General features: G+C 41.0%; 1 protein-coding gene across 1 annotated transcript in view; it reads left to right on the top strand.

Annotated features, from left to right (window-relative positions):
* Nucleotides 1–16,014, top strand: part of grk3 (G protein-coupled receptor kinase 3) — a 41,114-nt gene that overhangs the window by 4,601 nt on the left and 20,499 nt on the right. Inside the window, exon 2 of the mRNA XM_071898574.2 lies at nucleotides 9,898–9,974. Within this exon, the coding sequence (XP_071754675.1) occupies nucleotides 9,898–9,974 (77 nt within the window). The remainder of the gene's footprint in view (nucleotides 1–9,897; nucleotides 9,975–16,014) is intronic.

Below are 16,014 nucleotides of genomic sequence, written 5' to 3'. Positions count from 1 at the left end.
GCCTCTATAACAAAATCTCACTAGATAATGGTTGGTCATAAGTCAGGAGTGTTTACTGCTCCAGTTAAATAGATGTAGCTCACAAACAATTTTTGAAATGAGACTTAGCTTGGAGCATAGCATAATAGTTTGTATTTTCTAAACAAAAGTTCAGTTTGGTCTGGTCATGCACTGAAAGAGACACTGATTAAGAAATACTTGAGTTCAAAATGAAATGATAGGTTATTAAAGATAAAAACCTTTGCAGCTACCTTTCTTTCAGGAAATGGCCTAATGTTTCTCTAGAAAATCATTAGCAAACTGCCTACATCTCGACTAGCTGGTTATGGTGGTTTTTAACCCCTTTCCAGAGCAAGTCATTGCTGAAATTGATGGCTGTTTACCTGTGAGAGTTTGCTCCTGAAAATGTATTGTAAGTGGGCCACACACCTAACAGGCATTGTTCCAATGCAAACTTCTTTTGAGCAAAAGTGAAACCGATTGGATTCAGTGATATTGTGCTTTCATAGAATACACTTCGTAGAATACACTGAATACACCTGTTAAACTAAATTCCAGTTTTCTTATTTTTTGAGTAAATACATAGCCTCGCAGCCAGATGAGTCTCGCAAGTTGATCACACTTGCAAGTAGGGCTGGACGATATTGACATAATTAAATATTACAGTATTTTAGACCGAATACCTCGATATCAATAATGTGTGTATTCGTGCTTTCATAAGATATTTACACACAAGAAAATATTGAAAATTAGAAATGAGTAAGTAAGTAATTAGTAATCAGTAATGTCTAATCAGTAATAAGTAGCCTAATGCGGGTGAGGAGGTAAAGCCAATCATTGTTCATTTTGCTCAGCCAGAACAGGCTCATAAGTTCAGAAAATTGTATCACTTTACTCTTAAGACCAGGAAGAAGTAACTTTGAAGTTATTCCACAATATTACGATAATCAAAATCCCAGAGGATTAGGGTCGGGTATCGAGAACCAGTTCCAATTTAGTCCTGGTTCCAAACTGCCTAATTTGCCGGAATCGATAAGCAACCGCACAAACGATTCCTCTTATCGGTCATTAAGCAGAAAATGGCACTGGAATCGGTAATATCCTAACGATACTCAAGCCTACGGGCGATATCCAGTCTCATATCACAATATCGATATTATACAACATATCGCCCAGCCCTACTTGTAGGACACAAGGCCTCCCTCCCTGATAGGAGGCTAGGAATGAGGTTGGACAGTCCAGTCACACAAGTGACGCAAGTGAGACACAACACAGCGGAAACTTAAACAACAATGGCAGTGGTGGAGTAAGGCAGAAACTGTATCCTCTATCTAGGGCTGGGCAGTAAGTCAATATTATCGCTTATTTTCTTTCAGTGGAATCATATTGTGATGATATTGTGATATCGTGATACACAATTCTGTCTAAATTTATAACAAGCAAATTTTAGAAACTGACAAAAATAGGTATGAAACATTTTAAGGAATATTGCCATGCAGTTCAGTGCGATGAACATCAGTTTGATCATTTAACATGTGGTTTTACATCCTTATGATTATTGTGATATTGATTTCAACCATATCGCCCAGCCTTTTCTTCTATTACTCCAGAATTTGAGGGCATAAATGCATTAAAAAACAAATAACTGCGCTGAAGGCTTTTGTTGGAGATGTTTTCGCTTTTATTCCTACCAGATTTGATACGTTGCTTACAAATGGCAAATTTTGCTCCCGTGTCCTGAGCTACACAACATTGTTTACCAGCTAACCTTGTGATTTCTTTGACAACAGCGTTTGCAAGCAGTGCGCTGTGCCTAAGACTCACCTGGCTTGCGTGGCTAGTAAATACCAGCATGCATGTATATTTCAACTGGATTCCTTAAACAGTTGTTGAAGATCTTGATTAGCCAAAACCCACCTGTGTTTCGATGGATAGAGAGTGTGTTGCGTGAGTGGAAGAGAGAGAGCAGGGAAGAGAGAGCTCAGCCATTTAAATATAAACTCGTTTAAATCAGAAATGGTCTGCATTTTGTCCGGGCTTTACTAAAGAAAAATTGCTTTAGCATTGTTTCTTTGGAAAAACGATGAATCAAGGATTGAGAGACCTGGCTGGATTTTTCCAGAGGAGAAAAAAGTAGCACTGATATATAGTCGCAAAATGCGGGAGCATAGTAAAGGGGCTAGTATGCCACCTTCAAACAGGAGAGAAAATTACACAATGAGTCTGGCGATGTTCAGTGCAAACTGCCATGAAGTTTCCATCACCTATGATTATGAAGGAGGCCAACTGGGTGCATTTACCAAATTCTAGTGGTAATTTTTTTTAGAACTGTGTCATCGGTGCAGTGGCATAGATCAAACCCTCGAAACCAGTCTGTAGGCTAGTTGTGAAATACAGACTACAGCCTACTTCAAATGCCTGTCCCAAAATATATCATCAGTGCAACTTTAAAAAGTGTTGATACGGTTCTTTATATCACCTCCTTGTTTGCCAAACCAAATAAATTGAGGGATGTCAGAAAAGAGGAACTTAAGATGCTCTTGGCCAACTCTTCAGACCTATTTGATACTATTATAGAGTGTTGTTTGCTGGCTATCGCGTTGAGTCAGCCAGCTATACAGAAATAAACCCTTGATGTGTATTGCATGTTTATATATAAATGTAGTGCTGTCAGCGCAGTGTTCCACAGTGCATTGATACAGTAATGCAGTACCTTCATTTGAGAAATGTTCTATACCAGGGATTTTTCAGAACCATTTATCTTGTCTAGCGATGGGAGCTTACACTAATTTCACTGATGGTTAAATGGCCAATATCAAATTGTTTAAATGACGCATCTAAAATAGAAATACACTAAAATGGCATCGCAGTCAGCTGCTTCAAAACAAATTATCTGCCAGCCCGAGCATAGCCTATTTGCTTTTTCATGAGGCCTAGACCATTGCACCCTGGTTGAATAAACTTTAACTATATAAATCCCCCACCCACTACAAAGCTTAACAGCACCATGTCACTCAAAGTCCGTAAAAAGTTGAGTTATTTGCTGTGTTGGGGCAGGATTACATGTACACACATCATTGTATACTGTCTGTGTGACTGACAGTGAGGTTGTGATGTGACGTAGTGAGATTTGGGGTTTGTGTTCAGTTCTGCATGGCAGTTGCCTTCTACCACGCTGAACCACATAGCAGTATAGGAGGATTTTCTTTTTTACAGTGTAGCCATACTTTTGATGTATTCTTACTCACGTTTGCCTAGTCTGGTTTGTCCCCCTTTTATAAAAGTTCAGCCACACACTCGATCACTTCTTTCTAACATTTGCTGTGCTTTGTTGCTGCAACGCACTTCAGTTTTAAAGCAATTTCTTCCGAACACACAATCTTATTCGCTAGCCTCACAGTTGCCCACACACAGCAGTTGAGGGAAGAACTGTCAGTAAAACAATTAGATAGTGGATTGAAGATTTTGTTCCATTTACTAAAAGAACTCAATGACTGGAATCGATAACTGACTTGCTGGTGTTGAAAGGTTGATGTTACCCACCCCCAAAAACCCCTGCACTTGGTTCAGAACGTACACATGAAATGTTGAATTAGGTTTAATCATGGCTTGTAATTTTAATAACTATGCTGTTTTTTACATTCTGGCAAGATTAGCATGTTAACTGAGCTCTCACTGGTTAAAATGTTTTGTCATACACAAGCAAAAATGATAGTGTTATGAGCAGTATTCTATTTGGCCATGATAGGTTAGCTGAATCTATTTAGCTAGCTGGGTGGTAGCTAGTAGCAAAGAGGACTAGCAGAGGGTTAGTCCTCTGCTAACTTCGCTAATTTCAAATTGCCATCTCAATTAACTCCATTAATTGATGTAAATGAATAAGCACTTGCACTAGCAATTGTATCAAAAGATTTATTGTTTCTACAACTGGAGAAAATGATTCTTATGTGGTGCCTTCAACAAGCAGTTAGCAAACCTACATGACTGGGCTACCACTGTAACCACTAAGTAGACTACTGTTCTGTTCTGTATCCTGCTGTTTGTTCCTCACCTGAACAGCATGTTGGCCTCTAGCGGCTGCGTTCAAAGCTTGTGTGAGAAAAACTTGACTTGTAGGTAATTCATATTACAGAGTACACTGAAAAATATAATGGTGATTCCATTTTCATATAATTATTGATTGTAATTACTTGCAGGCAGCCGAAGACATAAAGTTTTCACTATGTTTTAAGGCAATAAGCTTCTTTGTAGGTTATAGCCTGGTTTCTAACAATACCTATTTAAAAACAGCTGTTATGGGGAAGTGCATGTAGTTAATTATTCATGAGAACTTGTTTTGTATTTGTCAGTGGATAATGAAAGGGTTTTCTCTCGAATGTTCACAACTACAACCTCTTTGACAATGAAACTGAAAGCCATGTTAAACGGCTTCACTGCTGCTGCAGTAGATGTTCAGTCAAGAAACAAGGTTGCAAAACATGTATGTTAAAGGTTAATCCAAGGTTTTCAGCCACATTAGGCAGAGGTGTGTGTGTCTGTGAGCAAATGAATAAGCATAATGTAGCCTAGTGCCTTTGTGAACATTGTTTATTAAGTGAGCTTATGTTAGATATGAATTTGATTGCCTATTACCCATTAGATTACATTGCAGTAGCAGCAGAGATAAAAGCATTATGATAAAACCCTTGTCTTGGCAGGGACGGTTGAGCTCATCCAAGCCTCCGCTAATAGACGTGTAAGGCATTACTAGACTGCTGCAGAGTGAGTAAATCAGTAATAAAAAGCAATAAAGAAAATTTACTAAATGCAAGTTAGCTGTGTCAGTATTCCTGCCATAATAGTGTCCAACATTAATGGCTGAAATAGTCCCATTACGCCCCTTTTTCTGTTCAACCTTATCCCACAAACGGTTATTACACTTGACCTTTTTGATCTTGCCATGGTTCAAGAAATGGTTTATTTTCATTTGGTATGGATTGTAAAAGATGAAGATCAGGAACATTTGTGACCTCCTGGAAGTAGCCATGAGAATAACGTGACTTGCACAAGACGGACAAGAGGGAGTAAAATGAAAGAGGAGTGCATGGACGGTATCTTCTAAATACCTGAAAATAGTGAAAGAACCCGATAAAGACCCTAATGATTGTGTGCAAAGGCATGCGCAGAGCTCTCGGCTACGTGTTTGTGGGGGGCAGTTAAATGTGGGACTTTGGAGATAGCGTGGTGCTGCTACATTCTCATCGGGCCAAGGCTTTGCCCGCTGGCAGAGAGGTGAGATTTTGACAGCAACACTGGAAGCAGTCGAGATGAGAGGCGTGGGGGAGGGGGACTGGATGACCCACTGTTATAGAGAAATCCACATAAGAAACGAGACACTGAGAATTGTCCAAGGAGGAGGAGATGGAAGTAAAAAGAGAGGCATAAGGAGGAGGGAGGTTGTTTGTGTGTGTAGTCTCAGAGATACTGTGCAAATCAATAGTTCAAAGTGCGCTGCTGTCTCTAATTCCACACTGATATTTAGGACTAAAGTGGATTTCCTGAAGGGCTGTTCACCAAATTGCAGAAAACTTGGGGGAGTCTGAGAAGGCAGGGCTTCCACACTGTTCACACCACCACCCCTCAGTCATGACCAGGCCACCTTGACCAATTGTAAAGGTGTCATAGTTTTATTGTCATCTCATCATGGTTGGCTGTCACCTTCCATAGCGCCTGCTGTCTACTGCACTATTTGCCAGTATTTTAGTAATTAGTAGTTTGTGTGTGTGCTTTTGCTGCCGACAATGCAGAGAAAGCGGATTGCAAGTTATTGGTTATTGGCAGTTAAGGTTGCTCCTGAATCATCCTCTACTGGCACAATGGGGAAAACTGAAATGGGAAAACTGCCTTCATATCAGCATTTTGGGCATTGAATTCTGTTTCAATCATAATTGCTTCTTCACCACAAGAGCAAAGGCGTTATTGTCACAAAGATAACTGGTGTTTTAAATGCATGTTGGAGGTATTAGGAGTTATGAGGTAAGTCCATTTCAGTGAAAAGTTTCTGTTGAGACAGTGGATTAGGGCAACTAATGATTATTTTGCTAATTGAATAAGCTGACAATTATTCTCTCAATTAATTTAAAACAAAAAATCTAAACAGTGCTATAAAAACTGAAACTAACGTTATTGCTACTATTACTGCATCTCAGCCAACATTAGCCAAAGATAGCACTGTGCTAGTTCTTCTTGAGAACTCTGCAGTGTAAAATAATAGTCTTTTGCTCAAACACCAAAAGTAGCTAGCTGTGCTGGGAAGTTTTCTTGTCAGATGTACTTATACTGTTGCTGTGCTCAAGGCTTTGTTTTGAAAGGCTTGCTTGAGGGTTCGTCATCCTCAGAACCGCTGTGTGCATCGGTCGTTTTCAGAATACAGATGAAAAATGAAAGCAAGTAGGCTGAAATACTCAATAATTCTTTGTTGTCGACATTGTCACGAATTTGTGTAAAATCATTTCAGCTCTTCAGTGGAAAAAAATCAGTGTTTTGCATGCAAAGAACAAGCAAATGAATACATGTCAAAATATTTCCTTCGAAAATGTTTATTTACGTAGCTATTACCATCTCTTTGTAGCAATTTAGTTAATATGGCAATCATAAAATGTAAGTGTTTAGACATGCACTGACATGTAGTTAAGGACGATTGGAGCGACATATAATTAGGTCAAATAAAATTGGAAGGGTCTCCCACCACCAGGGTGCTGCTGTGTCATCACAGCAATAGCTGCCAGGGGTAAAAAGGTTCACTTAGGAGAGAGGAGAGGAGGCTGGACTAGTGTTGGTAGAGGAGGAAGAGGCTGTGGTAACCTTTGGCTCGAATTATAATGGTGGCGAAAGAGTGGAAAACTATTTCTCATACAACACAGTGCTAACAAAATGTGAAAACAGAGTGCTGAAAAAAGTGACTGGGATTAAGCTAAACTTAGCAACATTGTTGGCTAACATTAGCAGCACCTGAAGCAATAGGGTAAAGGGCACTGAGGGCATGAGCTTTAGGCGCTTGAGGTTTTTCACTAATTGAAAAACTGATAAGTTTGTTACATAAAGCCAACATCATTGAGTGTCTCAGTTTGGTTTATCACTTGCTCATATTGTCATGTGAACCCGTAGGACCTTTGAGCTTCCTACCCTGACTCACCAAATTTGAAAAAAGACAAAAACAGATCGGGGCCCAGAGAGCATCAAGCACACCCAGTCAGAGTCCTGGCTAGTTGACCTGAATCTGTACATAATTGACAGACCTTTACAGACCCCATTCAGCCAGCCACGATTCTATTTGCTCTTCAGTGTGAATTTGATTAATACATTGTTTTGTACATTGTTTGATATGGTTTGGCTGCATTCTAGGCCAGATCTCTATTGAAAGAAGTTCTCAATATCAGTGAGACTACCTGGTAATCAATGGCTTAATAGACAAAAAATGTTTTGGCATGCCTTTATTCAATATTTCGTAGCACCGTAAGCCCTTTTCTCAGCCATGAAAAAAATATTGACGTTTGGCTAGTGCTGTTGGTGCTGATTTACAAATGCAACTAAGAATGCTAGAATACAGGCACTCCAGTTGCAAACAGGAACCTTCTGAAATCCCATTTATTACATTACAGTACATTATATTACATCACATCATTTAGCAGACGCCTTTGTCCAAAGCGACTTACAGTAAGTGCATTTATTCAAAACATCATAGCCAAAAAGTAACTACAGTTGAGTGACTATTAATGCCGATAGCCAAATGGCAGCCTATAATCAATTGCAGTTTAATAGTTGATAACTTTATTTATATAGCACTTACAAAGTGCTTTACAAAGTGAGAGAATATAAATGGACAAATGAGACTACACAGTGTAAGTAAAAAAGCACAAGGAGGAGGAGGTCGCCCTCCTCCACAGGTTGGTCTCACGGCTGGTTCATACTTCACGCGGAAAAGGATACACCGGAGTGCGCGCAGTCAAAATAATGTAATTCGGACCAAAAGGAGTGTGCGTGCCATGATAAATGTCATGTCTGTGTTCATATGGACCTTGTGCGCGTCTAACTACACAGAAAGCATGAACACAGGCGTTAATAATGGCTACAGTACGGAATTCAGTGTCTTGCTCGAGGACACTTCAGAAAGTCTCTCTACTCGCTACACTGCCCTGCTGCTACAGCTTGTCCATTTAATTTTTAAACTTGGGATCAAATCTGTGGTATCAGTTTTGGAGAAAGCTAAAATTCATATTGGAGCAGAGTAGTTAGTGGAATCAGCAAATCCTTGAGTGTGGTGGGAACGCTAGCCAAATGCTAACTGGCAAAAAATGCTAGCTACCACTCTACTACGGTGTATGCAGTTCTCTTTCAGCGCAAGCTCAGAACCAAGGTTTACTAGCTTAAATGTGGAACTGGCTATAATTTATTAGCACCTTTTGTCACGCCTACAGGCCTCATGGGTCCTGTCCGGCGAATTCTGGTTTAAGAAAGTCAACATTTTTCAATTTTTTGGACAAACCAACCTCTTGGTCTGGGTGCCAACTAGGGCTACTACCACCTGCTGGCCCAGCAACAAAAACATAACAATAGTATGGATTTATGATTACACCAGTGTTCAAATTCCCATGTCATCACCCACACCTGGCTGTACAGCTTATACTATTTTGCTGAAATGAATGACGTTAACCCCTTATTTTGATATCCTCCTGCATGTAGCTTTACCAGCTACACACACTTGAAACCATTGTTCCACCAGATCCATGTTCATATGGTCAGACATGGTGCTAGATTGGGGATGGATTTACACAGTAAATATTACAGATTGTGTTAATATGGCCCGTTTCGTGGCAAGCTTTCTTCTAGAGAGTCAGCTGTTAATGATTCAGTGGGGCTCACAAATGGGCCTCTTCTAAATGAGGAAGCGTTTACTTCCTAGGTTCGTGTTCCTGTGGCTGCAGTTGAAATGTTGCTCCACTCATCATCCCTCCTTCCCACTCTCCCATGAAATCTGCCTGCGCCGGTCCAGGGAATCGTCCACATAACTGTCTGGGGACATTGGTCTGCAGGGGTCCTCAGTGATCACTCTGTAATGTAATCTTCATTTTGGCTCCACACCCAGCCATGGTTTGGACTGAGGTACAGTTTTAGTGGAGGTCGTTCTTTGGATATTTTATAATAATGAAAACAATCATTCTACAGATTGGAATTACACTTCAGTGTGTTTTAGAAGGAAATGTAGGCTAAATGATGCTTTTATTTGGAACATTCTGTAGCAGCGGGTGCACAGAGGACACTGAGTCCTGGAAAAAAAGAGTCTGTTTGTGATTGTGTTGTTTGACTACTGATGGAGCAGAGAACAACAGTACCCAGCCATGTGAGCATAACAGGAAAGAGACTAACATTATCAGAATGTCAATAATGGAGAAATTATGACCTAGCCAAATCCAAGTTTAGGCCAAGGGTGCTCCTTGCACATGCTTACTATACTGTATGTGTGCAGGCTCAACCTGGACTCTTCCCCTCTCGTGTGTGTGTGCATAAGGCGCTGGTGCAGTGTTAATGGGCCCATGGAGGGGGCGCTAATTGATTCATTCTCCCCAGTCCTGCTCTCATTAACACCGTTTCCCAGGGTAGCATGTATCTCTCCAGGCACCCCCACGGCCTCCCATGTGTCTCTCTTCCCTTCCCCTACCTCCACTTTGACTTTGTCAGGGGACAGGTGGCAGGGCGAGACCCAAACCTGGGCTGGGATCACAGACGGAGGTGGAAGGGGAGTGGACTGAAACCTCTGGGATCTTGTTATTGTTGTGTCTAACAGAGCGAACCACTGATTATGGCACATCATATTTAATTTCTCTTTTCCTGTCCCCCACCCCCGCCCTGTGTTCGCAGTATTCGCAGTGTGATGCAGAAGTACCTCGAGGAGAGAGATGAGCTGACATTTGACAAAATTTTCAACCAGAAGATTGGTAAGTTCCAACAGTTTTTTTCCACCCTTTTTTGTTTTTTTGAAACCTACTGCACTCAGAGTGGTCAATATGGTATTCTTATGCGTCAGTGATGAAATGTTCATCAACAGGATTCCTATTAAGGATGGAAATAGATTGCTCACCCACAGACACTGATAAAGGACAGAGGTCTTCATCCAAAAATAAAAAAAAGAATTATTGAAATATATTTTATTTGAGTGTAATCTCATTCACACAGACACGTTACAGAGTACACAAGTGCCTTAGTCTTCCTGGTTTCCCTCAAATTTTCCTACCATGGCTTTAAGGTTTCCAGATACCTTTTGTCCCTTCTCTCCACTGTCCCTTACATGCATAATCGGTTTTTTAATAATAGTTGGTATAAAAGTTTGTCTCTGCACATTTTGGAAAGGTATCCATAGACTAGGCCTTTGAGGACAAAGCTGTAACCTAGCTGTAGTTAACCTAGCTGTAATATATCAAGTCCAGCCTTTTTACTCATTCTAATTCAAGCACAACACTTTTATTTGGGGCATACTCAACAACATCCTAACAGTGATTTCCTTGCTATAAAATGCTTGTGATTTTTTCATTCACAAAATTGAGCAGTATCTACTTGGAAAGGCTTCTTCAGTTCTTTCTCTGTGTCAGCAAAAAAGTGAAAAGACTTGAGCATGAATTGGCAACCATGTCCATTGTTGATACGAAAGGTAATGATTTACCTAGATATGACCTGAAACAATTCCTTGTAGATCTTTCTAAACAACCCAACACAAGGCAGCGTGCAGCAAGTTAGGTTAAATAAATCACATAATTTATAATAAAGGGTTGATTTTAATTGAACATAAAACCAGCATGCTTTTTTTGGAACAGTAAAAGTCTACTTGAGAGAGTAAGAGGGACAAGGAGAATCTCAGTATATCCTCAGTGTATGTTATGGCATGGCTTATAGCTCAGAACAAAAAATTGCCTATCGACTTTTTGTTCACGGCATTCATTGTGCATCACCTACTACAAAGGCAGATTTTTTGCAAAAATCAAGCTGTTTCTACAGTCATATTTTTGTCCAAAGGCTTTTAATCAGGAGCAGGCCCAGATCACTGAGACATGACTACTGATTGGACAACCTTGTCTCACTGCTCCAAACAAACCATAGTTTGAAGAAATACTTCGGCCTAATATCCAACTGCAGAAAAGACCTGAACTGCAGGAGGGAACACTGTAACTTAATTCAGCACCGGTGTAATGTGGTTTCATGTAATTGCAGTCTAGCTGGTGGCTCTCAGTTTAGCTGGCAAGTGAAGTCGGTTAATGTTAGGCTCATAAGGTTTTACATCTACCAGATTGATCACTTGTGGGTTAGAGGTGAGGTAGTAGCTCTGTTGTTACTGGTCTCACTGGATCACCTCCAACACTGCTGCTAGCCCTAACATCCATAACCACAGAGATGTGTGGTCGCACGCCAGGGATCACAAACCGAAAACTTTCTCCACATTTTTACCTCACACTGTTAAAGTCAACCCCGGGACATCAGAAAGCCCCTGTTGTCTTCTCCTTCGCCAGGAATATGTTTGCTGATTGGTTAATCTTTTATTTGTGTGAGTATACAAAAATGCATTGGGTGATGAACGCCATTGCTCTGTGCTAGGATGGTGCGGTGGCTTTGTTTGCGTTCAGCGTTCAGCATCGGCGGCACAGGTTCAATGTACAGCGTCGCGTTTCCTGCTTCGTCTTGCACTCCAGTCCGTGGCAGCGCTTCTGCTGTGGCTCCTCCGAGTGTTTCCATTCTGAGCAGACAGGCAGCGAGCCAGTCATCTCGGTGCACCAGGGGACCACAGCCGCCCCGCAGGCTTCGACTAGGTTTACTTACTGTTTTAGGTCCCAGCCCCCTATGAGACTAGACTGCGGTAATTCTCCCTCCCTCCGTTTCCTTTTGTCTTCGTCTCTTCCTCTGTCTCTCTCTCTGTCAGCGTGCCTCCTTTTTGCTCTCTATCTTTCTCTTTCTCTCTCTGTCATGTTCAATATCTCCTCCTACTTTCCCCTACTGTGCGTGTCTGTGTGTGTGTGTGTGTGTGTGTGTGTGTGTGTGTGTGTGTGTGTGTGTGCACCATGACACCAACCCATCCAATGTTTCAGCCCTCCCCAGGTGATATTCTAATGTTATGAACAGTTCCATTTTTCTCTCCAACTCTTCCTCAAGTCATCTTCATCCATCTGTGTCTTCCCTCTTTCCACCCTTTTCCACCTCCTCGTGTCAACAGTGTTTCCCAATATCTAATTTAAGTGCATTTATCACAATAAATTACAGTAAGAACAGTTTTAGTGCTGCATCTTGCATAAGCACCAAAAACCGTTACCAAAGCACTGCTTGGCTCTCCTGTCTCTCCTCCTCATCCGTAGTTCCCCTCCTCCTTTATCTCCCTAACTCTCTCTTTGAGCCAGACAGGATCCCCTGGTTGCTGCTGGTCATTAGTCCAGCTCTCAGGTCTCATTAGCTAGTCTTCCAGAACAGAGTCATTACCAGGGCCAGTCAATGTGCTCCTGAGACATTTACATTCCAGGTACTCAGCAAGCACTCTCCCCCAGCTTAATCCCTGTGATATAATAATTGGTCGGGCCTCCATTAATGTCTATATGTTGTCTGCTTTGTCACGGCGAGTTGATTGAGCGCTTAAATTTCTCTGTTGCGCTCCCAAAACACTGTTGTGCTACAGTACCGGGCGAGTAGCTAATGCTTCTGTTTCAAACCTAGAAAGAGCTGGTGTTTTAGGCTCTTCTTTCTCGGGCGATTAAGTCGAACAACTGAGAGATCTGAAAGAATTGATAAGTAATGTCTGCTACGCCAAGCTTTGTTCTGGGGGGGGGGGATGGAGTCGAAGTGAAGCCAGACAGCGTTACATTAGGCAGCATTAGCACAGCTTATAGGAAATAGTTGTCGGTGTGAGAGCACGGAGGCGAGTCCGTACACTGTCTGAATTTGAATGGGAAATGCGTGGCTTTGCATGTTTCAGTAGAAAGAGATAGCTGTCTAACATAAGGTTAAACTTTGCGCCACATGTGACCACAGAATGGCCGTCTAGCCACGTAGTTATCTCAACAGTACAAACAATAGTACAAATAGTACCACTTAACCATGCCCTTAAATCCAGATCGCTATTGCTTGGCAGTGTAAAATGAATTGTCGTACAATCAAAGGGCTCGCCATTGTGTACATGCAAAGTGTCTTAATCCCATTCCAAATAAATCCATAGTGCGAAGGGCCCGCTGACGAGCGAAATGAAAACGGAGAGAAAGAGAAAACATGGAACACTACATTCATGCAGCCCAATTTCAAGCGAATAAAAATAACAGTAAACCTAAAGCCAATGGACTCAAGTCATAATTATTGTATTCAATTACTAATTACTTTGGTTGTTAGTTGGATTCTTTGACATTAAACTTCTTTTTTTTTGCCTGCCTGAAGTGATGGGAATTCATGCAAGATTTATACAGGGCTGCATAGGTTGTCCAAGTGGAATTAATGTATCAACAAAATATTTTGGCAGAAAAAAATGTATTGCAACCTTGTATTGTACTGATTTCTGTTCTCCCAACACTATATCAAGACTAGTATGCTGACACAGCAGTTCTAGCCCGAGGGTTTACCTACATTGGACCTGATTCACAATGGATGACTTTCTTTCTTTCTTTTAATCAACTATTGTTTTGACCCCTGTAAAAGTCTCAACCTTAAATGTGTCCCACTGATTTTAGCGCTCTTGGCATGTCTTGTTGTCCTTGAGCTCAACGAGCCTTGTTAACTGTCATGACAACCAAGGGCAGGGAGAAGACACAGCGATGCTGCTGGAATGTTTATTCACCAGCTTGGAAATACAGGGTTGACCCGTCATTTTGCAGCTCAGAGAACATTTCGCAAAAATTTTGAAAAATGTCATTTCAACATTTATGATGAATATATTTTGTTAATTACAAATTCATCAAACATTAACATTTATAAAAATGTTGTGAGGCCAATAATTGTTTTGTTTTTAAAATTCCATCTGGGGAGTGCCCTTTGCTGTCTTTGGCGGTCCATGAACTCATGTTCCCATAGCAGTCCTGAGGGGGTGGGAGTCAGTGGTATGTTTCTAGGGCTGCGTACAGAGCTGAAGAAAACAGTGTTCAGGAGATCCACCTGTCTCCGTGTCAGCTGGATCGCCATTCCTGTGTGGAAGGCTGGGTGTGTGTGGATCCCTCCTTCTGAACTCCACGGGCCAGACAGAATCTGGGGTCAGTCAGGATGGCCATTATATAATGGACATTCTGTACGCTCTAAATATAGCAAGCATACTGGCTACCACTTCACCTTGGCTAATACTTTATATACACACTTTTAAAAGGACAATACCTGTGTCATTTTGAGTTATCTCTCATTTACTGCTGTCTTCGTGTAGTTTATACTTCCCTCAGTCATTTTGCAAAGCATGCTGTTTGTAATTCGATTTTTAACGTTTACTCATTTTTCATCATTTCTTAAAATACAAACTTTATGGCGTCAAACCTAGCTTGAAATTTACTGCTATCCCAGCTAACAAAGACAACCTAAACAAGAAGACAGGGATGTGACAAATTTTGTAAGGCAACATGTTTTTGAAGGATTATTTCCTGGTGGAGACTTCCACATCTGGGTGTCAGGTGATTGACAGGAAGCAGAGCGTAACGTAGCACACGCACCGATATGAAAACACTCAACTCAGCACAATGAAATGGCGATAAAACAGAAAGTTTGACAAAACCAAATCAAAGCTTACTGTGATGGATTATCTCGCTCTGTGGAAGTTGTTTTTCATACTGTACAAGAGTGAATGGCAGCAAATGGCTTCTTCTGAAGGGAGGAAAACAAGTGTTGATATCTCCAACTATGCTGGCTGTGTGCAGAAACCAGCAGGAAGAATGTGAAGAAGAGAGCATTGGCACAAGTTTAAAAAAAAACCCACTGGTATTATCTTTTAATCCATTAGATGCCTTTCGTTACGAGGTGAATGATTTTATTTCATATAAATTTCAAATATTGCCTTTTCTGATTCAAGACCTGAAAATGTATAGGTCAACGAACTTTGACCCCCATATTTGGTATTAGGCTGTCATTCATATAATAACACAAATTATTTCCTATCACTGCTTTATTTCAAGATTATTTGGCACAACATCAAGATTATTTAGGTATACAGGATTATTTATTAGTAATCAGGTTGACACACATGCATTGATCATGACATAGGTCAGTGACAGGTCATTCCATTAATTCAGCGATAACGTCTTCTGTGCATCAACTACTATCACATTGAAATAGTCATAAAAATGGACCTTTATAGAATTTGTCAATAAACTTGGCTACCCCATATGACCCCATTAGTGAAATTTGAAACTCTGGTCTGTGGACTAATGGAAGGCAGAAAAGGAATTCAAACAAAGAGAGGATCATTGACAAGGTTATTGGAGCCAACTCTCTTTTATTTCTATTGCATCATCCCCACCTCTCTCCCTTGCAGCTTGCTCCTCCTCTGTTTTTTCTTTTTTGCCTCTCACTCTAGCCATTTCTTTTCCCTTCTTTCTGAATGTCCCCCCGCCCCTCTCCGCTTCTCTCACTCTTGCCTTGGCATTCTCCCTCTCCATCTGTCAGACTTCTGGAATGGATGATGGAGAGTTGTGTGTTGCCTAGCAACTGCGGTTGCCATGGGAACCTGACCAGAACTGCTGTGTTTGCTCGTCGACAGGGAGAAATGAAATTGATTAAAGGGAGAATAAAATAGGTGATGAGAATGAAGGAGAGGGGAAATGGAGAGGGGGGACATTAAAGGAGAGCAATAAACGCCAGACCCCAGACGGTCTTTTTCCCAGAATGCAGTGTTTCTACTAGAGGCCAGGATGTGGAATGGCAACAGTCTGTCCACGCCTCCTTCTCATCTGTATCCCTATCTCTCACACAAATTCAGATACAAATATTGATATTTAATGAATAATAAGACAATATAATTTATATTCTATGTATTGTTTTAAT

The sequence above is a fragment of the Centroberyx gerrardi genome, chromosome 2 (assembly GCF_048128805.1).
Source record: "Centroberyx gerrardi isolate f3 chromosome 2, fCenGer3.hap1.cur.20231027, whole genome shotgun sequence".
In the NCBI taxonomy this organism is placed as follows: Eukaryota; Metazoa; Chordata; class Actinopteri; order Beryciformes; family Berycidae; genus Centroberyx; species Centroberyx gerrardi.
The sequence above is the reverse complement of the archived record's forward strand: the minus strand, read 5'-3'. Positions and strand labels throughout refer to the sequence as shown.